The sequence below is a fragment of the Ascaphus truei genome, chromosome 9, assembly GCF_040206685.1.
Source record: "Ascaphus truei isolate aAscTru1 chromosome 9, aAscTru1.hap1, whole genome shotgun sequence".
Classification (NCBI taxonomy): Eukaryota; Metazoa; Chordata; class Amphibia; order Anura; family Ascaphidae; genus Ascaphus; species Ascaphus truei.
This window is the reverse complement of record NC_134491.1, coordinates 20,969,386-20,984,821: the sequence shown is the minus strand read 5'-3', so window position 1 is coordinate 20,984,821 and position 15,436 is coordinate 20,969,386. Positions and strand designations below refer to the sequence as shown.

Below are 15,436 nucleotides of genomic sequence, written 5' to 3'. Positions count from 1 at the left end.
TGGCACAGCAAGGTTACAGAGGGGTGGTGGCACAGCAAGGTTACAGAGGGGTGGTGGCACCACAAGGTTACAGAGGGGTGGTGGCACCGCGAGGTTACAGAGGGGTGGTGGCACCGCAAGGTTACAGAGGGGTGGTGGCACCGCGAGGTTACAGAGGGGTGGTGGCACTGCGAGGTTACAGAGGGGTGGTGGTACAGCGAGGTTACAGAGGATGGCACATGGGTGGCTGGTAGAGAGCCCTGATTCACCAACTTGGACAGACGTTGCAATACAGTGAAAGCGTTCAGCCAAGTAACACCCTCCGAGTGATTTTCATAACTATTCCAATAGATCAGTGACAAATTTCACATAAAATAGTATTACTGCTCTCGTGTGGCCCTCAGATCTAATTCTGAAGGAATATTGAAGTAATCCTGTGTGAAAGTTCCTTGCCCAGTCTGCAGAGCGTCGCACCTACCCCTGTAATAGCAGATCTGCAAAACGTTACTCCTGCCAGCTCTTTGATCTCTAACCTTCAGGTGCCAGGAGAGATGCCAATACTAATAAAAGTCTTAGGAGACCCAGAAAACCCTCCGCCCCATGTACAGAATACCCCCACCCTGTATACGCCTCCAGTGAGTAACCACGCCTATAACCACACACCCCCTGTATATACTCCACACGAGACACACCCCTTCCCCTGTATGTACACATTCAAATTCCACTTCACATCCCAAGCGTCCAAATGAGAGCATCCTAACCCCCATGCTATGTTCTGACTCCCCTCAAGGAGCTGAAAATATATTAATACATCTTAATATATGCAGCAATCTGTTCCCCTTACACTCACCCCTCTCCTGTGCCCACCCCTTATCCCTCCTCCACCCCCTCCCTCCCTCACCCACATCACTGGACCCCCCCTGCCCCACACTCCCCACACAAGATCCACATTTGTCTGTTTTATTATGAAACTGAACATAGTGCAGACAGCCTCCACCTGATCAATCAACCAAAACGCCCATGCGCGCGCCCCCCCCCCAACCTCCGGACATGGAATGAACCTCCCCCTCCCACAAGGAACCCTCATAATGAGGACAAAATGTGGGGGTTTCACCCCAAAAGGTGGCTGCATGAGAGTCTCTAGTCTGACTGCAGGGGCCTGTGTCTCAAATGCAGAAGTGGGTCCGAACCCCATTTTCAGGTCCCTCCTGCAGCGGAGAGCAGCCATCTTTAAAAGCCAGACATTCAATGTGGGGAGTGAGCAGATGGGGGGGTCGATCTCTCCTCCCCTTATCACAGTCTCTGTGTCCGTGAGGAGGGTGGCACCCAAACGTCCCGCCCCCTGCGCATAGCACGTCACTTCTTGCGCCTCAGCTTGGGTTTTTTCACGGGCCGCAGGTACGGATTATCGATCAGCGTCTCCTCTCCCTTCAGCGAACTCTGGAGCAGAACGGAGGCGTTCTCCTTCTCTGCCCTGGAATCATCCTGGAGGGGAAGAGGGGAGAGAGTCAGCAGGGAGGGGGGGCAGGCGAAAGAGGGGGAACGTGATTTTGGGAAGTAGAGGAGACAGGGCTCAGTCCCCTGCGTGTCAGCCCCCCCCCCCTACCCCCAGTTATAATCCCTGCAGGCCGAGCTTCTGCCCTCTCTTACCTGCAGGTTCATGGAGAGGTTCTCTGTGTCCGTCTGGTCGTCCTGCTCAGAGGAATCAGTCTCCTCCACCTGCTGCAGCTCCAACTCTGACGGGAGCAGAGCGTTCAGGTACGGCACGGACATGGGGCGAGCGGCGATCACTGGGGGGAGAGGAGTGAGAGAGGTGAGGCGGGCGCGAGGTCACAAGTGGGAGGTGATAATTGGTGGTGGCGGGTGGGGGTGAGGAGAGGCAGCGATCACTGGGAGAAGAGCGTAAAAGGGGGAGGGTGGACAAAGAGGGGAAAGGAAGAGCAAGTCCTCTGTAGCTGCCCTTCCCGGGGGGCTGTGGGCAGAGTCGCTCACATGGGAAGGTGCTGATGTCGTCCTTGAACAGACTTTGTGTCTCGCCCGTCTTCGCCATGAATCGAGTTAGCGCTCGCTCCACATCCCTGCGCTGAGACGCTGCCTTCTCCCGCAACACCTGGTAATCGCCCACCGGCTCCCGGGACGTCTAGGGGGGAGGAGGGGAAGAGAAGGGGGCAATTCATTGAGCTATGCCTCCCTTTTGACAGACACCCCAGCACCCCCACTTACTGAGCAAAGCAAAAAAATAAAATGACACCTCCCCTCCCTCCCTCCCAGCATGACATCCCTGGAAAAGGATGACCCCCCACTCACCGGAGTCTTGATATACGTGTGGGGGTCTGGGAATTCTGGGAGGTGACTTGGGATGTGGTGGGGGTGTGGCTTGTTTAATCCAGCACTCAGAGCCTTTGGGGTCACAGAGTGATTGGTCACGGGGGCTGCGAGGGACGGAGACACGACTTAGAGATGGGCACACATACATGTACACAGAATATACAGACATGTATATATACACGCAACGTGTGTATACAGGTAGCCCTCGCTAGCCAACGTTTCACTTTACAACGAATGGCATATCCAACGCAACCCTATGGGGCGTTATCCGACGCTCACCGCCACTGATTAACATGGGACCCACTTTACAGCGGTTTCACCGTCCAACGCTACTTCCACACCGGATTCCGTTGGATAACCGAGGACTGTCTGTATATCTATTCATTCCTTGTCGACCCACTGCTGGATGAAGCCTCCCCAAGGATCTCCAAGGTACTGCGTCTTCTCTATGTCGCTCCAACAACTTTTCTGATTTCATCCTCCCATCTTACTTTTGATTGTCGTCTTGGTCTCTTAACCTCTCTTGGAATCCATCGAGTACCATCTTTGTTCAACGATGGTCATGTCTTTCTCTGATACATTGTAAGGCCCACTGCCATTTTAATTGATTCACCCTTGTGATGTCACAGACTTTTGTTGGTGTCGAACCCATTCATTCTTTGGCCTGCCTCTTCAGTTAATACCCCGCATGCATATCGTACATCTCTCCATACGTCTTTGCGTTGCCTAAAGTTTTTGAATTATCTGCGCAATTAGAGTCCAAGTGTCACATCCATACGAGGGCAGAATACGCGGGTCGAAAACTTTCCCTTTGAGTTACAGTGGAAGGCTCCCTTATAAGGATGCCTCCATCTCATCGTCCCTCTCCTATCGATTTAATTCAAAAGGTTCCCATCCATCATTACACAACGGCCAAGGTAGACATAGTCTTCAACTTCTTCTAGTTTTCCCATTTATTTTGATCTTTGCAGACATGACACATTTGTTGAACATCACCTTGGTCTTCCTGAGATTCCTACAGAGTCTCACCTTCTTACTTGCTTCAGCAACTTCTCTGATTTGTTGCTGGACTTGTGGCAAAAATAACAATGTCACCTGGACATCGTAGGCGATGTTCAATCCAATGTTTTGACCAGTTCTTATTGTGTTGCTGTGAAACGCGTTGGTGATACGGTGTCTCCCTGCCACACTCCCTCGCTGATCCTTGTCTTGCTTGCGTGTATCCATGTAATGTAATGGTTGATATGCCACTCGTAAATGTTCTTTATAATATCAAAATATCAGTTTGTCCACTTAATGCATCTGGACCGCTGGAGGTGCAGCCCAAAATCAAATGCTTTTTCCTAATCTACGAATCCCAAGATGAGTTGTAGATATACATATATAGTATACATAAATGTTTCCATCCCAAGATCTTGATAAAGGCCCATGTAGGGACCGAAATGTCGATCCTGTTGATTTAATAAATATTCCAACTGAAGTTGCAAGTCCTGCGAGTGCCTGATTTGACATTATATCTTCATTATTAGACTTTGTTTGCAGAAAGCACCCAGGCTAAAGATTGCATAGACTTTGTGAGTGCCCTCACACAGCATTTGGTATAGATACAGATAGACAGAAATTTAGACACACAAATACCGCCACGCACACACACACAATAATATACATGCTTGTATACACATTCATGCAAAAAAGCACACGTGTTCATACAGGACATACGTGCTGTTATCACCATCCTCTGGGAGCGCTTGGCGTATGCAGGCAGAGAGTCGATGTTAAACCCTGCAACAAAGACAAGCATCAGTATAGAGCTGAAGGTGACATGCCCAACGCCCACGCAGGGACCTTCTGCCCCCAGCCCAACACCCACGCAGGGACCCTCTCCCCCAGGCCCAACGCCCACGCAGGGACCCTCTGCCCCCAGGCCCAACGCCCACGCAGGGACCCCCTGCCCCCAGGCCCAACGCCCACGCAGGGACCCTATGCCCCCAGGCCCAACGCCCACGCAGGGACCCTATGCCCCCAGGCCCAACGCCCACGCAGGGACCCCCTGCCCCCAGGCCCAACGCCCACGCAGGGACCCTCTGCCCCCAGGCCCAACGCCCACGCAGGGACCCTCTGCCCCCAGGCCCAACGCCCACGCTGGGACCCCCTGCCCCCAGGCCCAACGCCCACGCAGGGACCCTCTGCCCCCAGGCCCAACGCCCACGCTGGGACCCCCTGCCCCCAGGCCCAACGCCCACGCAGGGACCCCCTGCCCCCAGGCCCAACGCCCACACAGGGACCCCCTGCCCCCAGGCCCAACGCCCACGCAGGGACCCTCTGCCCCCAGGCCCAACGCCCACGCAGGGACCCTCTGCCCCCAGGCCCAACGCCCACGCAGGGACCTTCTGCCCACAGCCCAACACCCACGCAGGGACCCTCTGCCCCCAGGCCCAACGCCCACGCTGGGACCCCCTGCCCCCAGGCCCAACGCCCACGCAGGGACCCCCTGCCCCCAGGCCCAACGCCCACGCAGGGACCCCCTGCCCCCAGGCCCAACGCCCACGCAGGGACCCTCTGCCCCCAGGTCCAACGCCCACGCAGGGACCCTCTAACCCCAGGCCCAACACCCACGCAGGGACCCTCTAACCCCAGGCCCAACACCCACGCAGGGACCCTCTAACCCCAGGCCTAACGCCCACGTAGGGACACTCTGGTCACAGCCCTCCACCCACGCAGGGAAACTCTGGTCACAGCCCTCCACCCACGCAGGGACCCTTTGCCCCTAGGCCCACCACAAACACGGAGACCCTCTGGTTTTCAGTCCACCACCCACGCATGGACCCTCTTCTCCCGGTCCACTCAACACAGGATCCCCTCTCTTCTCCCCCCCCCCCCCACCTTCCTCACCCATCTCTATCAGGGTCACCACGATGTCAGACAGGGTGGGCTGTGTCCGTGCTGTGTGCTCGCAGTACGACTTTGCGCTACGCCCAATCTCTGACAGATCTGCGGAGGGAAGAGAGGAGGCGACAGAGTGAGGACCACACAGTCAAAATACCCCCCCCCCCCCAATTTCCTCATATACCATCCCACAGTACCACTGCTGTTTTTGTTACACACATAGTTCCACTTTCTATTAAAAAAGATATAGATATAGAGATGACTCCCCGAAGAAGACCGTTTTAAGTCGAAACGCGTTGGAGTGGGAGTCTGTGGAGTGGGACCCCTACCTTTTCCCTGATTAGAGGCTCTGCTCATTCCTTGTTTGACCTTTGACACCTATGCTTCAAATGGTGATGTATTTACATCTTTGACACTTTGATATTTGTGCAATTATTGCCCCCATTTTTTGCAGCTGTTATTTCACAACAAACAGCTATCTCCGTTTGGAATGTGCACAAGTCTGCAGTTTGTGCTAATGATATATATGCATGCCTGACTCACAGCTGCTTTTGTTTGTTGAATATTTCTGGTGTGTTATTTGCCTCAATCATGTACCTTTGCCTCTAGGTATATATGTTTGGTAGATGTGAGTCCCCCTCCTCTTTTAATTTTCTCCCCCTGTTTTTAAACCTACATTAATAAATCTTTTTGTTATAATTTCCTTGGTATGCCCGTGTGCTTCTTCATAAGGTTGCTTTTCTTGAGATATAGATAGATATAGAGATATATATATATATATATATATATATATATATATATATATATATATATATATATATATATATATATATATATATATATCTCTATATCATAGAAAAAGAACAAAAAGCACTCCGTAATAATAGTCACTGGTGTGGGTGCAGATCCTATAATGAAGAATAAGCAATACGATACCGTTTGGAAACGAAATCAGCAGGCAGCACTCCAGAATTGAACAAACAAGTGTATTGAAAAAATAAACACAAAACCAACGTTTCGGTCCACGAATGGGACCTTTGTCAAGGTGGCACACCACCTGCACTACTGCACCACCTGCACTACTGCACCACCTTGACAAAGGTCCCATTCGTGGACCGAAACGTTGGTTTTGTGTTTATTTTTTCAATATACATATACACACACACACACGTCTCATATCATTACATCAGGGGTAGCTCAGATTTTCAGGGATATCCCTGCTTCAGCAAAGGTGGCTGACTGAGCATCCTGTACTGAAGCAGGGATATCCCGAAAACCTGACCAGTTGGTAGCCATTGAGGACTGGACTTGGCTACCCCTGCATTACATGATATATAAACTATAATATACAGGTTGGGTGAAATTGCACATATTCTTAGTTTCAAAGACTTGAACACGGTGACAGCAGCACATGGCGAGACCGCTCGCACACGGTCAACAGCATCGCGTAATGCGAGTGTCTCATGCTCAGGCCACACTCACAGCTCTGTAACATTTCGGTCATTGTCTCCACGGTTGCTTTCTCTGCGCTCTCGAATCCGGCCTCCGTGAGGAGGGAGCTGACCACCACCTGCAGCGTGCGCCGACGTGCCAGCAAGTAATTATCAGCGGGGGTGGAGGCGCCTCTGACACCGGCTCTCTGGGGAGACAAGGGCTGGGAGTTATAATTCATATGTCCATTACAAACAGCTAATCACTGGAGCCCCGACAAAAGCTTGGAAATACTGAGGAGTGAAGAGGGGATGATCCTGCATTCAAATGCTTTAACGAGAGAAAGAGAGAGAAAAAGAGAGAGAGGAAATGTATTTGTACCATCTGGTAAGTAACATGAAACAATTGGGGGGTGTTTTGGCCCAAAACAGTCCTTAGGAGCTTGACAAAGGACTGTGTAGGTCCGAAACGTCGCCCAATTTTTTTCATGTTACTTGCCCGATGGTACAAATAAATTACATTTTTGAATATCTATAGGCGAGTGCTGCGGATTCCTCTCTCTATATACACTCTTCAGGACCGGTTGGTGATCCTGGGCCCTCTGCATGCACCCCATCGGAAGCAAAGTATTAATTTTTCAATGTATTTGAGTGCACCAACCATTATTATTTTTGTGTATATATGTATATATGTGTGTGTGTGTGTATATACATATAGACACAAAATATATTTATATATTAAACATGTATGTGTGCACGTAATGTTACACACACTTGTGTGCACTACGCGTGTGTTTTCATTGCTCTGTATATATATATATCTATAGGTTCAGGCACAGTATTATCTATAACTTCTGAGTACCGAACAGGTTAATCACAACTAGACCAGCCAATCAAGAAAGACCTCCGTTATCACGTGTCCAGATCCCACCAATCCCAGTCTTTCCCCGTGCTCGGTATACGGAAGCCGCTAGATACTGATGCCCAGGAGGAACCCGGTTACAGGAGGGGGAGCCCTGACACTGAGGGGGAGTCCCTGCCCCCGTCACACCACCTCCCCCGCCTCCATGGCCTCGAGTTACCGGTGTGGAGGCGCCCGAGCCCGTCACAGCTGCGGAAGTCTCCGCCATCTTGAATGTTGTGCGCGCGGGGCATGCTGGGAAATGTAGTTCACGTGGGACCTGAAGGAAGCCAACCCCATGGAGCTATATGCAGGGGAGGGGTAATGCTCTGCAAAACTACATGCAGGGGAGGGGTAATGCTCTGCAAAACTACATGCAGGGGAGGGGTAATGCTCTGCAAAACTACATGCAGGGGAAGGGTAATGCTCTGCAAACTACACACAGGGGAGGGGTAATGCTCTGCAAAACTACATGCAGGGGAGGGGTGATGCTCTGCAAAACTACATGCAGGGGAGGGGTAATGCTCTGCAAACTACATGCAGGGGAGGGGTGATGCTCTGCAAACTACATACAGAGGAGGGGTAATGCTCTGCAAAACTACATGCAGGGGAGGGGTAATGCTCTGCAAAACTACACACAGGGGAGGGGTAATGCTCTGCAAAACTTCATGCAGGGGAGGGCTAATAATCTGTAAAGCTATATGCAGGGGAGGGGTAATACTCTGCAAAACTACATACAGAGGAGGGGTAATGCTCTGTAAACTACATGCAGGGGAGGGGTAATGCTCTGCAAAACTACATGCAGGGGAGGGGTAATGCTCTGCAAAACTACATGCAGGGGAGGGGTAATGTTCTGCAAAACTATGCAGGGGAGGGGTAATGCTCTGCAAAACTACATGCAGAGGAGGGGTAATGCTCTGCAGAACTACATGCAGGGGAGGGGTAATGCTCTGCAAAACTACATGCAGGGGAGGGGTAATGCTCTGCAAAACTACATGCAGGGGAGGGGTAATAATCTGCAAAACTACATGCAGGGAAGGGGTAATGCTCTGCAAAACTACATGCAGGGGAGGGGTAATGCTCTGCAAAACTACATGCAGGGGAGGGGTAATGCTCTGCAAAACTACATGCAGGGGAGGGGTAATGCTCTGCAAAACTACACACAGGGGAGGGGTAATGCTCTGCAAAACTACATGCAGGGAAGGGGTAATACTCTGCAAAACTACATGCAGGGGAGGGGGTAATGCTCTGCAAAACTACATGCAGGGGAGGGGTGATGCTCTGCAAAACTACATGCAGGGGAGGGGTAATGCTCTGCAAAACTACATGCAGGGGAGGGGTAATCTGCAAAAATACATACAGGGGAGGGGTAATAGTCTGCAAAGCTATATACAGGGGAGGGGTAATAATATGCAAAACTACATACAGGGGAGGGGTAATGCTCTGCAAAGCTACATACTAGGAAGAGTAAATCTCTGCAAAGCTACATACTGGGAAGGGGTAATGCTCTTTAAAGCTACATACTGGGAAGGGGTAATGCTCTGCAAAGTTATACTGGGAAGGGTAATGCTCTGCAAATCTACCATGCATACATTGAGCTTTGCAAAGCTCCATAAAAGGGAGAGAGAGCAATGCTCTGCAGAACTCCATACAGGGAGGGTGCAGTGCTCTATACAGGAGAGGGTGAAATGCTGTGCAGGGCTCTGCACAAAGGAAGAAAAGGTTGAATAGAGGGATATCTATAAAACAGCATGGTTAATGGTGCAATAATATTTTCTCTTGTATAGCACTGACAGTGCCCACAGCTGTACAAAGACATTTGCAGGCACATTGAGTCACTGCCCTGCAGAGCTTGCAATCTAATGTTTGCACCTGAGGCGCAGGAAGATAAAGTGACTTGCCAAGGTCACAAGGAGCCGACACATTCAAACTTGGTTCACACACCATGGATAGTAGCGCAATGCTTTTCAGATCTGCATAAGAGCGTGTGGACAGCTGCGCAAAGCTCTGCAGGTCTGTATTAGAGAGTGTGCATAGTGGTGCAATGCTCTGCAGACTCTCCCCTGGGAAAATGTAGCTCCTGGCTGATATCTTATCTCTCTTGCTTTCTCTCACATATGCTTCCGCTCCCGGCCTGCGTCCAATCAGAGCACAGTATCCAGGGGGCCGGGCGGTCATGTGGGTCCCTCCAGGTGACTGTTCTCAGCGGTCCCCTCGATTCCAGATGTCTCTGGCTTAGTGTCCTTACCATAAGGTTTGACACCTGAGAAATACCTGGCTCACCCCCTTCTTTACAGGTGCAATCCCAGTCGGCCAGTTGAATATTTGACGGGCTTCTGAATGGGGAAGTGTTTGTCAGTTAAGTGTTTTCATTACCCTTATCCCACCCTGTCTCTTATCAGAGAACCAATAAAGTTAAGAGATGTGATAAGGGGGCAGACACAGTGACAATCATACAAAAGAGGAAAATCCGAGGAAATCTTACCCCTCCCAAATCCAACTTTAAAAAATAGATTAAAAATACTTCTAGGTGTCGGATTTGGGTAAAAGAACGTATTCCTCACCCGGATGAGACCCCTTAAACATATCATTGGAATTAGTTAACTTTGGTCGGAGGAGGGGTTGTCCCTTTAATTACATCATAGATCCAAGATGGTGGCCTCCTGTGATATAACGGAATACCTCTAGAATGTTATCTCACATCTCGTTGTGTACATTCCTGTAGTGCACATTGTATGTCTTTATTTATATAGCGCCATTAATGTACATAGCGCTTCACAGTAGTAATACACGTGGTAATCATATAAATAACAAATGATATAAATAACAGGTCATGGGAATAAGTGCTTCAGGCATTAAAGTAACATTAAAGAAGAGGAGTCCCTGCCCCGAGGAGCTTACAATCTAATTGGTAGGTAGGAAGGACATACAGAGACAGTAATAGGGTGTTCTGGTAAGTGCGTCTGCAAGGGGCCAAGCTTTATGTATCATGTGTCCAGTGTTATCCACAGTGCTATTCATATGCTTCTTTAAACAAGTGGGTCTTAAAGGTGGATAGAGAGGGTGCTAGTCGGGTGTTGAGGGGAAGGGCATTCCTGAGGTGCGGGGCAGTCAGTGAGAAAGGTATAAGGCGGGAGAGGGCTTTAGATACAAAGGGGGTAGAGAGAAGACATCCTTGAGCAGAACGCAAGAGTCAGGATGGTGCATAGCGAGAAATTAGGGCAGAGATGTGAGGAGGGGCAGAAGAGTGTAAAGCTTTAAAAGTGAGGAGGAGAATTGAATGTGTGATACGGGATTTGATCAGAAGCCAGGAGAGGGATTTCAGGAGGGGAGATGCAGAGACAGATTTAGGAAAGAGTAGAGCGATTCTGGCAGCAGCATTTAGGATAGATTGTAGGTGAGAGGCAGGAAGGCCGGACAGCAGGAGGTTACAATAATCAAGGCGGGAGAGAGTGAGGGCCTGAGTCAGAGTTTTAGCAGTCGAGCAACAGAGGAAAGGGCGTATCTTTGTAATATTGCGGAGGAAAAAGCGACAGGTTTTAGAAACGTTTTGAATGTGAGAGAGGAGTCGAGTGTGACCCCTAGGCAGCGTGCTTGGGCCACTGGGTGAATGATCGTACTTCTAACAGTAATGTGGATGGAGGTAGTAGTGCCATGTTTGGGAGGAAGTATGAGGAGCTCTGTCTTTGTCATGTTAAGTTTAAGGCGGCGGAGGGCCATCCAGGATGATATCGCAGAGAGACATTCAGAAACTTTGGTCTGTACAGCAAGTGTAAGGTCAGGGGTAGAAAAGTAAATGTGTGTCGTCAGCATAGAGGTGATATTTAAACCCAAGAGATGTTATTAGGTCACCTAGAGAGAGTGTGTACAGAGAAAAGAGAAGAGGTCCAAGGACAGAGCCCTGGGGTACCCCCACAGAGAGATCAATAGAGGAGGAGGTATTAGCAGAAGAGACACTGATAGTGCGATGGGAGAGGTAGGATGAGATCCAGGATACGGCTTTGTTCCGAATACCAAGAGTATGGAGAATGAAGGAGAAGAGGAGGGTGGTCCACGGTGTCAAATGCTGCAGAGAGGTCGAGTTATATGAGCAGAGTGTAAGGATCTGTCTTTGGCAGCATGGAGGTCATCAGTTATTTTAGTGAGGGCTGTTTCAGTGGAGTGAGCAGTGCAGAAGCCAGATTGTAGAGGGTCTAGGAGAGAATAGGTGTTGAGAAAATGGAGCAAGCGAGAGAATACAAGACGTTCAAGGAGTTTAGAGGCAAAAGGCAGGAGGGAGACAGGTCGAAAAATTAGAAAGGCAGGTAGGGTCAAGCTTGCTGTTTTTGAGTAATGGTATAACTGTTGCATGCCTGAAGGAGGATGGAAAGGTACCAGAGTAGAGAGAGGAGTTAAAAATCTGTGTGAGCATATGGATTATAGTAGGACCAAGAAGTTTTAGGCGATGGGAGGGAATGGGGTCAAGGGAGCAAGTGGTAGAGGGAGAAGAGGAGATCAACAGTGACATCTTCCTCTGAGAAAGTGGAAAAGAGTCAAGGAATACAGGAGGAGAGTTAGGAAGCAGTGTAGGATGCGAGGAGGAAACAGAGGGGATGTTCTGACGTATGGCTTCCACCTTTTCCTTAAAATAGTCAGCAAAGTCCTGAGGTGAGATGGCGGATGAAGAGGAGGCAGCCGAGGGTGGTTTGAGTAGAGAGTCAGAGAGAAGAGTCGGCGTGGGTTAGTCTAGGTAGTGGCCATCCTTGTGGGTGCTGGCTGCAGTCCAAACTGTTGAAAGCCAAAAGGAGGTTAGAGAGAGAAAGCGGGAAGCCCAATGGAGAGAGGGGTCATCAATGTGGCAATTGAAGTCCCCAAGGAGAAGAACAGGGGAGTCTGAGGAGAGAAAGAAAGAGAGCCAGGAAAGGAGGGCAAAGCAAGAGAGGGGGGGGGGGAATAGGAAGAGCGTGGTAATGGCAGAGAGAGGAGAGCAGGAGCCCCACGCCTCCACCCCTGCCATCAGGGTGCGGAGTGTGGGTGAAAGAAGCCACCATAAGGCCGCGGGCATGGTGAAGGGAAGAGCGCTGAGCAGCGCTGACGCTCATGCTCTCCTGCTCAAGCAGGAGCTTTTTCGTGTCCCTGCATGACCGTCAGCGAGTGCGCTTGTGTGCCGGGTGGGAGGCAGAGCGGGAGGCGGGGAAAGCGCGCCGCGTCACGGACTGCAATGGGCTTTTGGCAGTCACGTGACCGGCCCTGCGCTTCCCTCAGCGAGAAAACGTAATTTTTTCACTGTCGGCTGAAATTCCACACGCCTCCGCAAGCGTGCGAAAGCGCCATCTAAAGCCGTGATGATAGGGATAATGTTTCCCCTCAGCGCGGCTCAGCACGGTCTTTTTGACCATGTCCGAGGCCTATGAGCGGGCAGCTTCCAGAGCAGAGTCAGACTGAGTGAGCCAGGTCTCAGTTATAGCAAATAGGAGCAGAGAGTGAGAGAGAAAAAAAGTCATGCACAGAGAGGAACTTGTTAGAGAGGGAGCGAGCATTCCAAAGGGCACAGGAGGGAGGGAGGGGGAGAGAGAGGAGGGAGCATTCCAAAGGGCACAGGAGAAAGGGAGAGAGGAGGGAGGGTGGCAGGGGATGGGTATGAGGTTGGAGGAGTTGACACCAGAAGGAGTAGAAGTTGCATTTGGCAGGCGAGGACGAGAGCATGTAGGAATAAGGCAGGGACCAGGATTGGGAGAGATATCCCCAGAAGCAAGGAGGAGAAGCATGGAAAGAAAGGGGATGTGTGAGGAGGATTTGTAGGGGTGTGTTTTAGTGCAGGGGATATAGCTGTGGGGTGTCAGAGGGCGCAGGTAAGAAAGGAGTTCATGTGAACTCAGAAGTGGTGAAGGAAGGAGAGATGGAGATATATGAATAGAGTTAGAGACATACTGAGGCTGGTAGAAAGAAGTGCATAATTTGAGAAGAAGTGAGGTCACAGCAAATATAAAAAGTATAGGCGGCATCACAGCAATATTAACGTGCTGGGATGTGCAGTCTGGGATAGATAATATCTTCCTTTCCAGCGTAGTTCAAATGCAGGAATCAGGGCCAGTAGGTGTTGTCAACTTCTTCACAACTTCCTTTTAAACTTCCATTGTCCTGCTACGTGGAGATGTGCTGCAGGCAGCTTAAGGCTAAGGCCCCGCTCCCTCAGTCAGCGCGCCCGCACTGCAGACAGGCGGCGCGCTGACAGGCACAGACCGCGATATGCGGTCTGTAGGGAGCCGGGGCGGGAGGCGTGGTTTGAGTGGAGGGGGGCGTGGTTTGAACAGAGGGACCCGCTACTCCCCCCCTCCCTCCACGGGCTCGGTCTCCCGGGCTGCAGGAGGGAGCTGCTGCTGGAAGGTAAGCAGCTCCCGCTCCCTCCCCCTTCCCCCACAAATGCCCTCCTCACACACACACACATACACCAGCCCCTACCTTGTGGAGGAAGCTATCTGACAGCTCCCGCCCCCGCCGCTGATAGGCTCATCAGCGCACCACGTGACACGTCACCGCTCGGGATCACAATTTTCTTGCATCCCCTGGCGGCTGACGCGTCACAGCGCATAGTGAGCCGTGCAGCGAGGGGGGTACTGGGACCGGCTCAGAAGGATTCTCCTGCTGGTGGGGATCGCTCACGCGGCCGCCCGCACAGCAGGTCCCAGCCCTAAGGCTGTCTACCTGGGTTTAAATGGGCCTAAAAAGTCACCTGACAGGTTCAGTCTGCCTAATTAGCACATCTGAGGCCATTCAAACAGATGGTTTTTCTACAGGGTGTTCCCTGCCTAGGTGTGAAAGCTTATTTTATTTAAGGGTTGAATGAGACAGGATTCAAATATCCGATTTACCTAGCATGTTTCAGTTGCATTTACTAAAATTCACACAGCAAAGGGTAGAATGAGACAGGATTCAAATATGGGATTTACCTGAGGAGAGAAGATGATCTGTTAGGGTAAGAAGTCCTTCCTTTTTAGGGTTCACATGGGATATTTTAGTAATATTGGAGGATCCGTTTTAACCCCCAGCTTAACAACAATGCTAGAGATCAGTGAGATTGTCATTTAGGGAGAGAGACCGGTTTATGAGTGACACTACCTACTAATGAGTGATACTGACTTCAGTGACACTTCCCAAAAGTGAACACTGCTTCTGAGTAACATTGCCTACTAATGTGTGACACTGCCTCCCAATGAGCGTCCCTGCCTTTTATGAGTGACACTGCCTCCCAATGGGTGTCCCTGCCTTCTGAATGACACTGCCTCCAAATGGGTGTCCCTGCCTTCTATTGAGTGACACTGCCTCCCAATGGGTGTCCCTGCCTTCTGAGTGACACTGCCTCCCAATGGGTGTCCCTGCCTTCTATTGAGTGACACTGTCTCCCAATGGGTGTCCCTGACTTCTGAGTGATACAATGAATGGCACTGCCTCAATGAATGACACTTCCTCTTAATGAGTGACACTGCCTTATAAGGCTGCGCTTATAGTGCCGGAGACAGCGAAGCAACGTTGCTTCAAAACAAATGTATTGAAGCCGTCGCGTGCGTTTATAGTAGGAGCGATGCGACAGCGCAATGGATTGGTCGTGATCGCTGGAAGTCACTTCAATTTGAGTTTTCCAGCGACCGCAGCGTGACGTCAGCGTTGCTGTCGCCGGCACTATAAGCGCAGCCTAATGAATGCTAAAACCATATTTCAGGATATGGGTGTGAAAGTAACCTGTATATGGAGGTGGTCCTAGCTTGACACCAGAAAAATACAGGTACCTAATGATAGAAGTCAAAATACTCAGTGTCAATGATTAAGACAGAACCTTATCAGATACATGGAAACATGACTTTTGCCACACACAACATGGCCTCTGCGGAACGACCAATCACTAGGCTCTTCCGCCACCCATGTGCGCCTAGCC

At 50.6% G+C, this 15,436-nt stretch overlaps 2 protein-coding genes across 4 annotated transcripts in view; one reads left to right on the top strand and one right to left on the bottom strand.

Annotated features, from left to right (window-relative positions):
* Positions 1-925: 925 nt before the first annotated feature.
* Positions 926-7,810, bottom strand: TAF8 (TATA-box binding protein associated factor 8). Of its 2 annotated transcripts, none has more exons than XM_075613660.1 (8): positions 7,706-7,810; positions 6,676-6,832; positions 5,200-5,298; positions 4,027-4,089; positions 2,287-2,411; positions 1,972-2,119; positions 1,630-1,769; positions 926-1,464 (listed from the first exon to the last, which is right to left on the bottom strand). In XM_075613660.1, the coding sequence occupies exons 1-8, from the start codon at positions 7,751-7,753 to the stop codon at positions 1,336-1,338; spliced, it is 909 nt and encodes a 302-aa protein (XP_075469775.1). In that variant the 5' UTR covers positions 7,754-7,810; the 3' UTR covers positions 926-1,335. The 2 variants fall into 2 exon arrangements, with proteins under 2 accessions (XP_075469775.1, XP_075469776.1); XM_075613661.1 differs by lacking the exon at positions 7,706-7,810 and adding an exon at positions 7,528-7,673.
* The window catches only part of CCND3 (cyclin D3), a 13,968-nt gene continuing 6,192 nt past the window's right edge, over positions 7,661-15,436 (top strand). The window contains exon 1 of one of the 2 annotated variants that reach the window (XM_075613665.1): positions 7,661-7,845. In XM_075613665.1, the coding sequence (XP_075469780.1) occupies positions 7,759-7,845 (87 nt within the window). In that variant the 5' untranslated portion in view covers positions 7,661-7,758. Of the gene's footprint in view, positions 7,846-13,737; positions 13,891-15,436 lie in introns of those variants that run through there. The other variant, XM_075613664.1, reaches the window with a different exon arrangement.

Coding starts and splice junctions, on each gene's coding strand:
- TAF8 (XM_075613660.1), bottom strand. CDS start 7,753: ATGGCGGAGACTTCCGCAGCTGTGACGGGCTCGGGCGCCTCCACACCG. Junction 5,299..6,675: donor GACCGAAATGTTACAGAGCT/GTGAGTGTGGCC, acceptor TTCCCTCCGCAG/ATCTGTCAGAGATTGGGCGT. Junction 2,120..2,286: donor ACACGTATATCAAGACTCCG/GTGAGTGGGGGG, acceptor CCTCCCCCCTAG/ACGTCCCGGGAGCCGGTGGG.